Genomic DNA, 17,673 nt, shown 5'->3' with positions numbered 1-17,673 from the left:
ATATAACACAAGTGTCAACACTTTTGAAAATGATCATAAGGAGAAGACCTGATACCTCACCATTTGATTTAATTTTGCTCTTTACTACTGTTTCCTCTGTCCTCTTTTGACTAGAATGTCACAGAACTTAATCTCCACTCCAGAGAAATTCTCCAGTCCGAATGGATAATCCTTTTCCTCCACTCTGTTCCGATAAGAATCTACAGGTTGAACTGTACCTTTAAAAACTGTTATTTAACCAAGGCATGGTGGCACGTACCACTGACTCCAACACTTGGGAAGCAGAGGCAACTAAGTCTCTGTGAGCCTCAGACCAGACAGTTCTATAAAAGTGAGCTCAGAACAGCGAGCGCTACCCAGTGAGACCATCTTCAAAAATATTTAAGAAGAAAAATGTGGTGGTATTGTGTTCCCCAAAATATTGTGTACCTTAATAAACTTATCTGGGTTCAGAGAACAGAAAAGCCACTAGTTAGGCAGTGATAGCACACGCCTTTAATCCCAGCATTCCAGAGATAGAAATCCCTCTGGATCTCTGTGAGTTCAAGGCCACATTGGAAAAAGCCAAGCATGGTGACACACCTTTAATCCCAGAAAGCCAGCCTTTAATCCCAGAGAGTGGTGGTAGAAAGCAGAAAGATATATAAGGCGGAAGGACCAGAAACTAGAAGCATTTGGCTGGTTAAGCATGTGGCTGGTTAAGCTTCAGGCATTCGAGCAACTGTTCAGCTGAGACCCATTCCGGATGAGGACTCAGAGGCCTCCAGTCTGAGGAGACAAGACCAGCTGAGGATCCAGCGAGGTGAGATAGCTGTGGCTTGTTCTGTCTCTCTGACCTTCCAGTATTCACCCCAATAACTGGCCTCGGGTTTGATTTTATCAATAAGAACTTTTAAGATTCCTGCTACAGAAAAATGTTAAACAACTGTTTCTTGTTAGCACCCCTCATCTATGTCTTTAGATGTAACAGAAGCCTCCTGGCCTGTGAACTGTCTCAATTGTTAACTTCACTCTCCCTGTGAAAGGGCACATTTCCTGCTAAGACACTTTGCCATCCCTTAGAAAACCACTTTCACACTTCTGGTTTCAAGGTCATCTCTTCTGTGCTTCCTCTCTCTAGTTCTCCATGTGGCTTAAACAGGTGTTCAATCTGCTATGCTAAACTGGTAGCCTAGATTATCTTGAATTTGGTATCTCCCAAACACACTTCAGTAAACACCAATCCTAAAGACATTTTATGAAAACATCCTTCTGTGGGATTTGGTGGTAAAGTTCTACCCAGACTATAGAATTTTCCCAAGCACTTCAGGTAGAGTCTAGAAAAACATCTGTTTGTACAGTATTAACTAAAATAATACAAGACTCTGAGACTAAAGCTCAGTGCTAACTAAGCAGGCATTCAAAGACTAATTGATTCCAAACTTAACAAGAATGTCCTGAAGAAATGCCTGAAAGGAGCTGGGGAGACGGTTCAGGTAGTAAAATGTTTGCTGTGCAAGCATGGAGACCTGAGTTTGGATCCCTGGAAGCCACATAACAAATGACTATGGGAGTAGATACCTGTAATCCCAGCGCTGAGTAGTAGAGACAGGAGGATCCCAAGGGATTAATGGCCAGTCAGTCTAACTGAATTGATGATCCAGCTACAGATCTATTCAGAGACTTAGTCTCAAAAACTAAGATTGAGTGGTGGTGGTGGACGCCTTTAATCCCAGCACTTGGGAGGCAGAGGCAGGCGGATCTCTGTGAGTTCGAGGCCAGCCTGGGCTACCACATGAGTTCCAGGAAAGGCGCAAAGCTACACAGGGAAACCCTATCTCGAAAAACAAAAAACAAACAAACAAACAAACAAAAAAACCTAAGATTGAGACTGATTAAAGAGGATAACCAACATCAACCTCTAGCTTCCAAATGCAAGGACACATACACGTATACGTACAGGCATACCATACATGCGCATACATGTGCACACAACACACCATATACATACACACACACCCAAAAAAAGGAAAAGGGAACTGCCTGAGAGGCTTTTTCTGTAAGCTGAATTTACTATAAATGATGAACACAAATCAAACCTAATGTTCACCTCAAGGGACAAAATATAGGTAGAATATCCGTAAGGTAATGCTCAGCCAATCTACGCAAACACTTGAAAACCCCAAATGTCTAAGATCCATAAACATTTACCAGCCCCTGAAAATGTGGAGTAAGACTGCAATACAGGCTACTAAACACTAAGTAATCAGGAAACTTTTTCTCTTGACATACACTTCCTTTCCTTCCTTCTCCCTCCAACCTAAACAAAAAGAACAAAAAAGAATAGGGAACAGCATAAATGAACTCCATGAAAGCAAAGCAGCATGGAGCAATTGTGGAGAGAACTAAGAAGTTCTATTATCAACTCTTTTCAAGTTCAAAATATTACTAAGAAATCTGGGGCCAGGCAGAGGTAGCACACGCCTTTAATCCTAGCACTAGGGAGGCAGAGGCAGGAGGATCTCTGTGAGTTTGAGGCCAGCCTGGTCTACAGAGCGAGTTCCTGACAGCCAGGGATGTTACACAGAGAAACCCTGTCTTGAGGGGGTAAAAAAGAGAGAAAGAAATCTGGCACAAACACTAAGTTATAACACAAATAAAAAGAACACTTAAACAGAGTTACTTACTATTCAACACCTTCAAATCATGAAATCTCTCACATAATACATCTTCTCCAATGGTGTTTCTTTTTCTGTAGATATGAAAGTTTAAAAGGATTTTAAAAAACCTAAAATTTTGTTCTTCTTATTTTTTTTTTTTTTAATGGATTTTCAAGACAGTGCTTTTCTATGTAGCCTTGGCTGTCCTGGAACTCATTCTTAGACCAGGCTGACCTGGAACTCAGAGATCCGCCTGCCTCTGCCACCCCAGTGCTGGGATTAAAAGTGTGTGCCACCACCAACTAGCTTATTCATTTATTTTTAATTCACTACCCCAAATCTATTATGCATAAATTTTATAATAATCCTGGAAGCCAGTAAATAGTTAAATAGTCTCATAAACTCAGATCAAATAGCAATAGGCTAAACTAAATTTTAATATACAATGAGTTGTATTATGTTAGTATTAAAACAGTAATCTTATCGACTTATCATAACTGGCTACTGAGCCATGCAGAATAGAGGCATGAGAGGTTATTAGTTTTTTAAAGGAGCAATTGGAAACATCTAGCAAAAAAAATTTAAAAATAAAAAAGCATGTGCTCTCCCCTGAGGGGGGGGGGAAGCATGCATGAGTGGCACTTACCATTCATTTAAGATTCTCTCCTCTAACAACTTTAACTGGGCTTTATATAGGCAAAAATATTGCTTTACTTAGCAGATGTGGGGATGAATAATAGAAATGAAGGTGAACCTCATCACATTATACTATACATCTGTATGAAGTGCGCAAGTTATTTTTTACTCAATTACTTATGATCATACTGAATCCCACTTGTAAAGTTAATCACTAACCTTTTATCGCTTTTGGAACTTTCATGATAAAAGAGTTGTTTCTTAAAAGACCTTTCGTTTTCCTTGTCTTTTATTTCTCTCAATTGTCTTTTTACTTGAATCTATAAGAAAAGCACAACTATTAGCATACCACACTGCAAACAGATTTTCAATTCTCCCTTATCGTTACAAAGTTCAAGAAACAAAACTGTCTCACTGAAAAGTACAGTCACAGACAGACACTAGTGCACACCATTAATCCCAGCGCTCAGGAGACTCAAGACAAAGCAAGAATTCAAGACCAGTCTGGGCAACATACACATCTCTTTAGCAACGTAATTTCATAAAAATGGTGGAAAATAGTTTGTCTTCCAGAGACTCTATTTTGACTTTTATTATATTTATTATATACATAAAATTATTAAATAATATATATTTAATACATTTATTATATTAACGCTTTTCTCCAAGACATATATGATAATTTGCGTATTTGGTAAACAGATAAGCAAGTGTAACAAGCAGATCCTTCTGTTTTGTGTATACGTTTATTTCCAAGTATGAGTAAACTTGAGGAGGCTAAAGGAAAGCTTCAGGTATTTTTCCTCAGGCATCACTCACATTTTTGTTTCCAAAGCCAGGTCTCTAGTAGGCCTGGAACTAGTTTCTAAGTAAGCTATACTGCTGGCCAGCGAGACCCAGGGCAAGAATCACAGCACACACTAATGAATCTTCAAAGTTCTTATTAATAAAATCAAACCTGAGCCAGGTATTGGGGTGAACACTGGAAGATCAGAGAGACAGAACAGGCCAAGGCACCTCACCTTGCCAATTCCTCAGCTAATCCTGTTTCCTCAGACTGGAAGCCTCTGAGTCCTCATCCAGAATGAATCTCAGCTGAACTGCTGCTCCAAAGCCTGAAACCTTAACCAGCCAAAAGCTTAACCAGCCAAATGCTTCTAGTTTCTGGTCTTCACGCCTTATATATCTTTCCTTTCTACCATCACTCCCTGGGATTAAAGGCTTGCTTTCTGGGATTAAAGGCATGAGTCACCATGCTTGGCTGTATCCTTGAACAGATGGATTTCTGTCTCTGGAATGCTAGGATTAAAGGTGTGAGTGCCACCATTTTCTAGCCTCTGTATCTAGTGCCTGTTCCATGTTCTGACCCCAGATAAGTTTATTAGGGTGCACAATGTTTTGGGGAACACATACCACACTCAAGTACATGTGCTCCTATGGCAAGCACGTGACTGGCTGAGCCCCCTCTCCAGCACACAGATCCTTTCTTTACAAGCACGTGACTGGCTGAGCCCCCTCTCCAGCACACAAATCCTTTCTTTACAAGCACGTGACTGGCTGAGCCCCCTCTCCAGCACACAGATCCTTTCTTCAACAGGTTTTATACTTGCATTGCAATACTGTTTGCACTTTATATCAAGACGCACGAATAAAAATATACCAAAACAAGTTAAAAAATACCTACACCGAAAACTAACGCTAAAATAGTTGTTTTTCTATGCCCTCCCCTCCAGTAACCAAGCTGTCATGGAGAGCAGTTTTTCCCTTAGAGGTATCATATACATTGTGGTTTTTTTCTTAAGCTATTTATCATTTATTTTCATATATTTATTATGTTTCTCATACATCTTACTTACTCACCACTGTCCTGTCCTATCTTCCTCTTTTCCTCATGAACTCAGGAATGTTTCTATTTATTTTCTTCTTTTTACAAGCCAAAAATCAACAATAAATATATTACTCATGTGTAAGAAGAGCCAGAGGAACAGGCTGCTGTGAGACTGAGAGTCCTAGAGATGTCCGAGAGGCTATACCCATTATGTCCCATCAACAAGGATGGTACCAACAGGTATACTAACATGGAGGTGGGAGACCTCAGAGGGCTTCAACCCTAGACACAGAACTACAGCAGCCTAAGGGGTGCTGAGACAGAGGAAATGGCCTTCCCCAGGAAACAGTCCCTAGTTGGCTATCCAATACCAAGTGATCAGGCCTGAAATCATATACATACAAGGAACACTTTACAGACTGAGTAGATTGTTTTTATATATTTAGGGATATATAGATATACATATACACAAACATATATATGTAACAACAATTAAAGAAAAAGAGGCCAGAGGCCCTAAAATATGAGAGCTATCAAGGCAGGAGGAGTATGTGGGAGGAATCGAAGGGAGGAAAGGGTAAAAAGACATAATTATATTTTAATTTAAAAAACTAAAAAAAAAAATTTAATATAATGATTCATACTAATAGCATCAATGGCATTTTAAGAACAAAGATGTTAATTTGTGTTTAATTTTATTTAGCTAGTCTCCAAATTATGTTTTTCATAATGGTTTTTAGATATTTGGAGCTTAAGTTTTATGGAAGCTTATCTTTGAATCCAATACTCGAATTAAAATTTTTTGATGAAATAACATATTTAAAGTGCTGTCCAATTAAAAACTGTTTCAAAATACAGGAACCAATCATGCTGATGATATTTTGGAAATATAAGTATTCTGTAATTAAATACAAAACCTCTTTTAAAGCATCTAATCTACCACATCTGTACAATATAAGGTGACCACTGTGGTATGCCCACTCTAGAAGGCAAAGGAAAAAAAGTCCAGTATTTCAGTAACCAGCACTGAAAGCTGTGAGCTTGCCAAGCTAAAGAGAAATACATATTAAACTTAAAGATGAACAATTTTTAGAAAAACATTAACTAGAAATCTATCAAAGCAAAGTAACTCCAGTTAACACTATGAATTTTCTAAACTCAAAATGAAATCTAAGCTTACCTTAGCACAATCTTCAAATACACTGAGTTCAAAAACGGCCTGAAAAGGTTTCCGGTCAATTGGACAAGAAGCCAGTATCTGAGAAGTGATAAAAAAAATTACATATTTACAAATGGGTCTTTAGAAGAAATCACAATTAGACTACACAAAATAGTTATAATTTTCCACTATCACAGAAATATACTTTTCCAATTTCAAAATGTAGAGAAAATACTCCAACTATACCATACCACAAAACCACAAGAATCAGCTAAAATTTGCTTCACTCATTCAAATGTTTACTGAACGATACTAACTGGAGTAAAGTGGACATGAGAAGTAAAACACCCACTAAGACACCATTAGGACGTGCTGCTCCAGCGAAAACTACTGGTAAAAATCAAGGCTGTATTTCAAATCTACTGCTCTGCCTTGTAAAGCTGGCTATAATGCTAAGCTTGTGTAATTCTAAATCAGCTATAAAAAGAATGCCTTAAGGAAGCCATTTATATTAATAGCCTATAATTTAACATTTCTGCCAAATTATTTTGACTAAATAGTTACATTAGCAATCAGAACATGACTAAAATATGGAAGAATGAAGCTTCCCCTGGTCTCCTTGGACCTAAATAATCCCTCCAAAAGTAAGTTCTTATGTACTTTTGCAGTTACCCAATATTCACAAATCTTTTTAATGTTACAATTCATATGAGAAATTGCAATTTTTTCTTCTAAATTAGTGATCATACATTGGTTCACAGTAATTTTTCTTAACAGTATGGTGTGTCACAAACTTTGGGATTTTTTAAAGACATATAAAGCTGAGTATTATTTCTAATTTTTAAGAGCATATTCAAATGTTTCTTTAAATAAAAAAACTATCCATACTCTTTACCTAATTTTCAAATTAGGTTTCTAAGTCTTCTAATTTTTAATTATGTGTTCTTTATTTTGTAAGGATATTTGTCTTTCAACTATTTTATAATTAGAAATCAACCTAATTTTGATATATATTCCTGTGCTTTAAAAAATTTGTATGTATCAACTATAATTCTCTATTATTAAATGTATATAGAAGAATGTATTTATATTATGAAAGTAATTTAAGATGGACTGTTTTGTACTAGGACAGGAGGAAAAACTACAGTCTAATGATGACATTACTAATACCTATAGTTACACAAGTGAAAAAGAATCCTAGCAATTTAATACAATCATCTAAAAGATCAAAGAGAGCTGTGGAATTGAGGTAATTCACTTTATACTATTCTTTACAGAAAAATGTAATTTTTGTTTATATCTAGATAAATGTACATGAGTACAAGTAGAACAAAGAACGTGTGGCCCCTGATCATATAATAACACATTTCCACAAAACTCATGGAGTGATTTAAAAGCGGCTAAAACATAAACTGAGTTACTTTCAATAAAATGTGACTTTTCTATTACTAGTAAGCAGGCTCCAACATGACAATGTTTCACCACCCGGAAAGAGAAAATGTGGCCTTACTACAACAAACCAGTTCTGACAAGAGACCTTAAGGCACTTCAAATTCTCAGAATTTAGGATGTTACTAATTTGCTACCAAAAAAATGTATTTTAAAAGTAGCAACAAAGTACTCTGCATCTTACTAACAATGCATTTCAAATACAGTTTCAATTCAATGAACTGATGTCCTAAGAACAGAACTGCTTGTCAGTCAGCATTACCTATGAAATTTTTAGAGGTTACATTCTTAACATTTATATTGAAACTATATAAAGTACAATCTATGCAGTGCTTTTCATTTTTCTAAAGTTTCCAAGTATTTTTATTTACATTTTAAAGATAATTTTGAAAGATTAAACAGTTAATAAATGAAAATATTTGTTTCATTTAAATAAAACACGCTTCTTTCAGTGTTTGTTGAAAATTAAGCTGCATAGAAGCTTTGTATTTACTTCCTTTCCTATTTTCTCTTTTGTTCAAACTTGGGCCCTGTTACATAGATTGTTTGTGCTTCAACTACCTAACTTGTGAAAATGGGAATAAAGAAACTTTAAGCTTTCTATGGTAATTGTTTGCAATTCTTAAGAGAAATGTGTGGTATACACTAGTTCCTATATAAGATCCAGTTTGACTACATTAACAAAAATCTAGGATAACTAACAAAAGGAAAATCTGCAATGTGATACATATAAAAATGATAAACGAGTTCTTAAATGATTTATTTTGTTGGTCTACCTGCAATAAATTTATGACCCAATCAGTCAGTGGCTGAAATTGTACCGTCTCATTGTTCTCCTTGTTAAATTTCCTCTCCACATCAGCTAGCCACCATTCTTTCCCACTCTGCTTTGACCTGTTCCAAATGTGGAGGTTCTGGGCAGGATCTCCATCCTTTTTTCCCACTATGACTAGCTGCTTTGGGTCTGACTGGACTCATCTGAATAAGGATCTCCACTGCTATACAAAAACACACACCAAAGGAAAACAGGGAAAAGCAGCAGTAATGAGAAACAACAACTATGTGTTACAATCTGAACACACTTAACTTTCCTAAAGCTGATTTAATTAACACTAGAATCTTAAAATTGCATTATCTTCTCCAGGTAGGAAAAGTTTAAGTAAAGAAATAAGACCAGAAAAGTAGATAAAAATGCTTTTGCTGGAAAACAATACTGCCCATGTCATCCGTAAAAATATATATTGTAGAAGAACATTTGAAGAAGGAAACAGAAATCTAGTATTTATTCTCCATTCAATAAAATAATTACAGAAGTCAATGGAAAAATCAAAACGTTTAAAAAAATGACTATTTTTCTTAATGTACCCTTTACACATCAAAGTTCATTATATGTACAAGTATCACATCAGACATCATGTGATAATTGCACAGCTTTAATAGAAAAAATTTACATCAGGGTTTATTTTGTTTTTAAATGGCTTAGAGTGGCTACTTTAAGGCATTCCCAAGGGATTCTCATCCCTACATTTGTGAGAAAATCCCAAGACACTTTGGTCATCAAAGTATAGTTTTCAAAGTAGTTTGTTTGGCTAGAAATACTAACTGAATTTTTAAGCTTCAAAGTTTTAAAAGCCCCTATTTAAAACTAATATGGATAAAAATTAATGTTTTAAATGTTTAACTTTAAAGACTATTAAACTTTTTATATGCAAAATTTTTATGTTCACCATTTTGATTCCTCATCATACAACAAAAATACCATTATTTACCTATTTAATATGTGACTTTAAGTAATTTTCAAAGTATCTAATTAGTCCCATAATCAAAGTATCTAAGAACACCAATCAACTTTATGATACAACTACAAAGTTAATAGAACTTGCTCACTGTTTTACAGTGTAATGTATATTAAAAACAGAGCACATATCTTACAGCAAATGCTCTGTACTGTTATATAAGGAGGCAATTTTGATAGAAAAAAAATTATCTTTCCTAATGATTTCAGTATAACATACCCTAGTATTCTGAAGCGTTGTAAATTCCCAGCTCAGACAAACCCATATTTAAATGTAAGAACAGGAAGCCTTCCTTATTTGGGAATTCAGGGTTGTTGGTTTCTAATATTTCTTGCTTCCTGATGCTGCTCTATCCTCAATCACATAGGCTGCCTATAGATAGCCCTCCTAGAGAGAGAGAAGCAAGTGTTAAGGAAGTGTTGAAAGACTAAGTCTCAACACCTGTGCTTACAGGTAGGTTTTCCTATTCACGGTATCTACAACACCTATGTCTGCCACTAAGAAATAAAGCATGTTATGTACAAAATTACAGTTCAAAATCAAAGATGATTTAGGGATGCATACCATTAGAGAGGTTAGTGCTTATTTTAGAACTGTTGACCATCACCCCTTCCTCAGTGACAGTTCCAACATAGCTAAAGTGCTCACCTATAGTCCCTATCATATCTAAACATTCATTCAAAACAGCTTCTGCCAATGTGCATTTGGCTATTTGTTTTGGGTTTGTTTGTTTGTTTGTTTGTTTTTTGAGACAGCGTTTCCTCTGTGTAGCCCTGGCTGTCCTGGAACTTGCTCTGTAGACCAGGCTGGCCTTGAACTCAGAGATCCACCTACCTCTCTGCCTTCTGAGTGCTGGGATTAAAGGCCTGCACCAGGACCTCCAGCACACATCCGGTTCTTTACACCAGCTTTCAGAAACACATTCATAAAATTAATGGCTGTCAGTGATAAAATTAACACTAAGAATGCATTCAGTATACCCATTGAAAAGGAATGTTTGCACATTCACCAAGATACACTGTTAACACTAGGGTAGTATTTATTATACTTTCTCTATTGTTGTCTGACATCTAATGATTAAGGTTCTTTTCCTAGTATACAAACAGAAAATTCAGTCAATTGCCTGTACAGATCATTTTAAATATTCTGACATTTACAACTAGCCTATATAGAAATATATATCTACATATTGATTTACTTGGCTGATGAAAGACTATTAGATGAAGATTCTCACACATATTCTTTTTTTTTTTTTTTTTTTTTTTTTTTGGTTTTTCGAGACAGGGTTTCTCTGTGTAGCTTTGCGCCTTTCCTGGAGCTCACTTGGTAGCCCAGGCTGGCCTCGAACTCACAGAGATCCGCCTGCCTCTGCCTCCCGAGTGCTGGGATTAAAGGCGTGCGCCACCACCGCCCGGCAACATATTCTTATATTGTTTAGGTAACAAGTGTCAGCTGCTCTCAGATCTTGACCTTTGCTGTGTAATCCATCTGAACACACACTTACACCTGTCTGTACTCAACACTGCCCTTTAGGAGCTCTGTGTCACCTTGAGAGTATCTTCATTTCTATTCTCAAGACTGCCTTTGCTAACTGTCCAGTTTGACTTCATTAACCTTTCATTCTCAGACAAAAGCTGTTAGCATTCCACAGGAATAGAGGACTGAGTTAAATAAGTTCAACAATTTACCTGTGTAGGGAAACTAATTACATTTTTTTTTTTTTTTGGTTTTTCGAGACAGGGTTTCTCTGTGTAGCTTTGCGCCTTTCCTGGAACTCACTTGGTAGCCCAGGCTGGCCTCGAACTCACAGAGATCCGCCTAGCTCTGCCTCCCGAGTGCTGGGATTAAAGGCGTGTGCCACCACCGCCCGGCTACTAATTACATTTTTTAAATCCTTAAAAAAAATACATAAAAAGAAAAGAACCTCAGTAGTTATCAAGACTATACTAGTCACACACACATTATAAATACATATCCTTGTAATGCAGTACATCTAGATCAGTACAGAACATGTGCTTAGCATGCTCAACATTGAGTTCTCAGATCAGTACTCAGCACCAAAAATAAATATAGTATGAAGCATTAAACCTGTAAATATGCACTGCCTCTAAGTTCTCAAGCCTTAACTCTCCAAATACCCAAACCCAGAGTAAAAACCAATCTCCTTATTCAGTACATGTAGGCAAGCACATATCTGGTCTGTAGAGGATGGCAATTACCACAGCTGCCACTACTCCCATCGATGCTTCAGGCTTTTCTAGCCCTCCCCTTTGTATTTTAAATGTGCAAGCTCAGATCGTTGAAATTCATGTGATGATGTATGGTATTCTGCTTGTGTTCTGACAAACAAAGCTTGCCTGGAGAAATGTCGACAGGAGCCTACATTTCAGTCTGAGGATTTGTAGAGACAGGATGGATGGCCCTATTAGGTCTGAGATTTCGTAGAAGTAAGAAGTCTAGTGGCTGCTGCTCTGCTTCTCTGATCTCCAGGCAAGCTTTGTTTGTCAGAACACAAACAAAATATCATACAACATCGTGTGGGGGGGGGGGGGTGTGCGCGCGCACATGCACCTGAAGAGTATGTGTGTGCACTATGTGAATGTAAAAACCCACAGAAGCCAGACAATGGGGTAAAATCCCCTGTAACTGGAGTTAGAGACTATTGTAAGCCACCACGTGGGTGCTGAGAATTGAACCAGGTCCTCTGAAACAATGGCCAATGCTCATAATTGCTGATGAGAAATGCAGTGTGTGAGAATAAGAAACCTTTTAGGTGGAAGGGTAAACTTTAGCACACTGGCTCTAGCATACATATCAGTACAAAGGCCTTTTCTAAATTTGGGGATTCTTAGCTCCAATAGTGATGGTTTACTAAAACTGTCAACAGGGCATTTCTGCCAGTTACATTTCTGTTAAATATTCCGTTTCTCTTTCTTCTACTCCCCCTTCCTCTTATTTAAGACAGAGTCTTGCTGTACAGCCCTAGCTGGCCTGGTACTTGCTATGCATCTCAAGCTGCCTGTCCTCTTAACTTGTGACAATCCTCCTGCCTCAGCTTCACAAGTACTGGGATTGCACGTGTACAGCACCATACTGGCTTTTCAGAACTCTATGCACCCTGGTTACACTTTTAAGCTAAGAGGCTTGCCATCTAACAAGTCTCTTAACTAAACAAAGTTCTAAGAGGTTCGATCTGTTCTAGTGTACCTACAGCAGGCCACTAGGTTCGGGGGCCCTCAACACTGGCATAGTGGAATTAAGCTGAAGCTTTTTTCCTAAGTAAAGTAAATTCCATGATAATATGCAGAGATCACAGACAATTACTTTACCACTTCAATTTTGTTAGTTTCTTTAATTACAGAAACAAGACTTTAGAACACAGAGAAATTCAAACTATTTTTTTTTTTTTTTTTTTTTTTTGGTTTTTCGAGACAGGGTTTCTCTGTGTAGCTTTGCGCCTTTCCTGGATCTCGCTTTGGAGACCAGGCTGGCCTCGAACTCACAGAGATCCGCCTGGCTCTGCCTCCCGAGTGCTGGGATTAAAGGCGTGCGCCACCGCCGCCCGGCATATTCAAACTAATTTTTATTTGAGGAATATTTGAAGTACTTTAGGGATATGATAAATTTCAGGAGTGTATACAAAATAAAAAAATACTACACTAAAATACATTCAAACTTTTCCAACCAGTTTCTTATGATAAGAATTTCGTCAATGCTTAAAATAAGGTGGAAAGGGGAGGGTGTGCTTGATTTTCTTTCTTTCTTTCTTTCTTTCTTTCTTTCTTTCTTTCTTTCTTTAAGATTTCTTTCTTTAAGATTTCTTTATTTATTATGTATACAGCATGTATGACTACAGGCCAGAAGAGGGCACCAGATCTCATTACAGATGGTTGTGAGCTACCATGTGGTTGCTGGGAATTGAACTCAGGACCTCTGGAAGAGTAACCAGTGTTCTTAACTTCTGAGCCATCTCTCCAGCCCTTGATATTCTTTCTTAATCATACTTCAGTGAACCTCGACTACAAACTGCCGCATAGCTGAATCTCTGAGAAACACAAAAATCTAGAAAAATGATCCAGAATGCATTCTATGCTGTTTCTTAATATACATATTTCCAAGTTGCACAATTTTACTTTGATATCTATATCTCTCTTAGAAATGGACATTAGTAAAAATTTAGATTCTTGAAAATTATTTTAACTTTAGGCTCCTCTTGAGATGTCTGCAAATTACTGCTGGAGTCTAGAGCCTAGACTTTGTACTTAAAATAGTGAATTGTCATAACAATAAAAGACTGAATGAAAACTTAGAAGCCTAAGTCAGTCTGTAAACATGCATTATTTGTGATTTATAATGAACAATATTTTAATATGATTGTCCTATTGTTACTGGTCAATTTATTGGCTTACTGATGGCTGTTATCTCCACTAGGGACAATGAAATAGTTCAGAATGTTCTCTCTTCTCTCCTTCCAAGGTTACTTACTTTGTTAAACAGTACTACAACTCCACACTACCCTGTAATCACAACTTAAGACAGCAGTACAATAGTACACATTTTGAAAAAGCAATTTCACTGTTTATTTTCAAAAGAATATTAGGGCTGGAGAGATGGCTAAGTAATTAGGAACATGTATTGCTCTCTTGTAGAAGACTCTTCCAGCACCCATGCTGGCAAGTTCACAATTAGCTTTAACTCTAACTCCAAGGGCTCAGATATCCTCTTCTGGCCTTTGTAGGCGCACACAGCACACACACACTAAATTTTTTACAAAGTAACAAAAAGCAAGGAATATATTATATGTAAAAAAAGGCATTGACCTTTACATATATTGCCAAGTATTTTCAAGTTTAAAATATATGAATTAAAATATAGTCAAGTTTACCACTGTTTAGTGCCATTAAATACGTGCAGTCTACTACCTAGCCATTACGACTTCTCAATACGTACCCCAGAGAAACCTGTAACATGTACACCATGATAAAGCTTATGTTGAAAGATGCACTTGAGGTGGGAAAGGAAGGAGAATCATGTACACATTCTAATTGTCTTAAAGAAAAACACATTTTTGAAGTTCATAATTATGTAGCCACTGAACACAATCAGGAAAAAGACTGAAACCTTCAACTCAACTCATGCAGTAACAGGGTTTCTCAACTCCCACCCAGTCAGATTCATATACATCACAGATGCACTAAATCCAATAAAATTTACATCTGTAGTTGAGTGGTAGAGAAAAAGCATTATTTCAGTAATCAGTACTGCAGTTACATATAGACATTTAACAACAATATTCTCCCAAAACTCTATTATTTTTCCCAAAACTATATTTTCACCTATCTGTAGTCTCTTCTTGTCAAAGACTAGTTAGGTTTTTAATCTAAATTAAAAGTTTCTTCATATATTCATTAATTCAACTAGTATAACGAACCTCTTGCAGAGGTAAGCAGAAAGACAGCATTCTCATACATGAAGTTAGTTTTTCAATGAGATTAAGGAACATCCAAGTACAAGAAAAAACAATTTTGAGATACACCTTTTACTAATTTACTAATTTTTATACACTCACAAAATATAAATCAGAAAGCATGATATAAAAAGTGAATTTAAATTTATAAATTGTTATAAATTTATAATTTATAACAGGGCTTAAGATTAACATATACTTCAATTTATTTGGCCCAAACTGATTTAATATATTCAAAGTCCAAAATATCTTGTTTCTTAATTATTTTTTAAAAGATTCTAAAGTAAAATCTGTAACTCAGACTCTGAAATTAATTTATAATAAATTAAAAATAACAACTATAAAATATAATTCTGAATTGACAATACCCTCCCAAGCTGTGAGATCTAGGCCAAATTACAGAACATAATAAGCAAGATCCGTAAGCTTTAAAGTGAAAAGACACCATAACATCTATTCCAGTTATTCCATCCGTTAATATAAAGAACTCAAATAAACCTCTAAAAATTCTCTGAAAAACATTTAAAAAAAAAAAAAAAAAACAGGGATGTTATTAGTAGCCAGCAGGTAATAGCCTCAAAGAGTCAGAAAGATGTTTGGCCTGCTCTTTCTGTAAGGTTTTCTTCAAAGTATAAATTAAAATCCTTTAATTATAAAAGAAAAAAAAGGAAATATGCAGACAGAATGTGAGCAAACAGGGAAATATGCCTAAAGTAGTGGGGAAATTATCTTAACACCAAATAATTTATGAAAGGCAGTAGCAATTCTTTAAGCGAACTAAAATTGTATGGGAAATTAAATGCAGTAATTTCTTCCCTACACTTACTCTCAGACTCACCTCTGCCCATTTAAGAATACAGGTCATACAGAAGACATGATTGCAACTTTCTGGAAAACCAACTTCCTTTCCTAAGAGGCAACTAAGACATATTGGACATCTGTCTGCTTCACTGTACAATAGGCCAGAGGTACCAGCATTATTTCTGTTTTCTTCACCTGTAAAAAAAAAAAAAGAAAACAGTCATGTTTTCAAAAGCCCACAAACCAAAGACTTACGCTCATAAGCAATATCCTCGAGCCACACCTCCTACTCTGCAATTAGATCTTAGATAAATGACAAACATACTCTTTAAGTTCAATAACAACAACGCTTACTTGTGTATAGTGTGTGTGTGTGTGTGTGTGTGTGTGTGTGTGTGTGTGTGTGTGTGTGTGTGTGTTTATGGAAAGAATAGGAAGATTCTAGGAAATTTAACTCAGACCTTGTATATGCTCAGCACATGCCCTACCTACCACTTAGCTACATTCTCAATCAACTTTCATATTTCAGTGGGGGAATGGGGACATAAATGAACCATAATTTAATTTTAAAGTATTATTTACCTGGTTCAAATGTTGTAACTAAAAATAACTATAGTGACAAACCTACTCATACACTCAACCACTTCCACCAAATCCAACAATAGCTCTTAAGTTTTTTTTGTTACTCCAATATTTTTTTTAATGCACAGAAAACAATTCCATCCTCACCCTCCCTCAGTTAAAAGCATGGTTTCTCAGTCAGGCAGTGGTAGCACATGCCTTTAATCCCAGTACTCCGGAGATAAAGGCTTGCAGATTTCTGAGTTCAAAGCCAGCCTGGCTCTACAGAGCACATTCCAGGACAGCCAGGACTACAAAGAGAAACCTTGCCTCAAAAAAAAAAAAAATTTTTTTTTAGAAAAGTGTTTCTAAATAGGTAGGCTGGCTCCAAACTCAAGATATTCCTCTCTCAGGCTCCCAGGCACTAGGATCACAGGGGTGAGGCAACAAACCAGGGTTAACCCTAATATACACTATTCCATATTTCTTTTCTCTCTTCACACAAACACCAGAATACTATACATACTAATGTGCTTTTTCAACATAATTTATTAGTGGACATTTCATTTGTTTTCAACCACTGGCTATGACAAACAATGTCGATTATGGAACCCAGAACTCTACGCATTAGGCAAGTACTCTACTAAAGAGCTTACATCGTAACGCAATCATCTCACATTTCAAAAAGTGTATCTATAGATCAATTCTTAAAAAATGGAATTACTGGATCAACATGTACATTTATAATACAGGAATAGATGTCCAAATCTGTCTCTGTGAGACCTGTACCAATTTAAACTCCTAACAGTAATCAACTTACACAAAAGCATGTATACTGGGTCATAAGCAAGCAACAGAAACTGTACAGTTCAATACAACCTGGAGCCTTCCCAGACAGGGGAACACACTAATCTGAAAGATAGATCAGAATTAAGCCAAGACAATCAAATGGAGCTCACATGGTTCCAGTATGAGTCTAGGATAAAGGAAATTCAAATTCTATAAAGAATATCTGAACTGGGCATTTAGGATTTCAGATCAAGCTTATCAAATAAAAACTCTATTAGGCACACACATAATTAACAGACATACAACACAGACAAAATACCCATACACTTAAAGTAAACAAACAAGCAAAAAGATTAACTATACAGGATAAGAAAATATTAATGCTAACTATTAAAACTTTAAAAATAAAGACTGGTCAGATAGCTCAGTGAGTAACATGCTTGCCAATTCCCAGAAAACACATTTTAAAAGCTGGCCAGTAACACATGCTTATAATTCCAGTGTTAAGGAGGCAGAGTCAGGCCAATTGCTGGGGCTTGCTGGCCAAC

The 17,673-nt window shown here is 36.4% G+C and overlaps 1 protein-coding gene across 2 annotated transcripts in view; it reads right to left on the bottom strand.

The window, feature by feature from the left end:
* The window catches only part of Scaf11 (SR-related CTD associated factor 11), a 51,236-nt gene that overhangs the window by 18,500 nt on the left and 15,063 nt on the right, over positions 1-17,673 (bottom strand). For both annotated transcript variants that reach the window (XM_028869303.2, XM_028869304.2), the window contains exons 3-6: positions 15,813-15,970; positions 6,284-6,361; positions 3,495-3,595; positions 2,667-2,731 (exon numbers count right to left, since the gene is read on the bottom strand). In XM_028869303.2, the coding sequence (XP_028725136.1) occupies positions 2,667-2,731; positions 3,495-3,595; positions 6,284-6,361; positions 15,813-15,970 (402 nt within the window). The remainder of the gene's footprint in view (positions 1-2,666; positions 2,732-3,494; positions 3,596-6,283; positions 6,362-15,812; positions 15,971-17,673) is intronic.

This window comes from Peromyscus leucopus, chromosome 20 (genome assembly GCF_004664715.2).
Source record: "Peromyscus leucopus breed LL Stock chromosome 20, UCI_PerLeu_2.1, whole genome shotgun sequence".
Lineage (NCBI taxonomy): Eukaryota > Metazoa > Chordata > Mammalia > Rodentia > Cricetidae > Peromyscus > Peromyscus leucopus.
The sequence above is the reverse complement of the archived record's forward strand: the minus strand, read 5'-3'. Positions and strand labels throughout refer to the sequence as shown.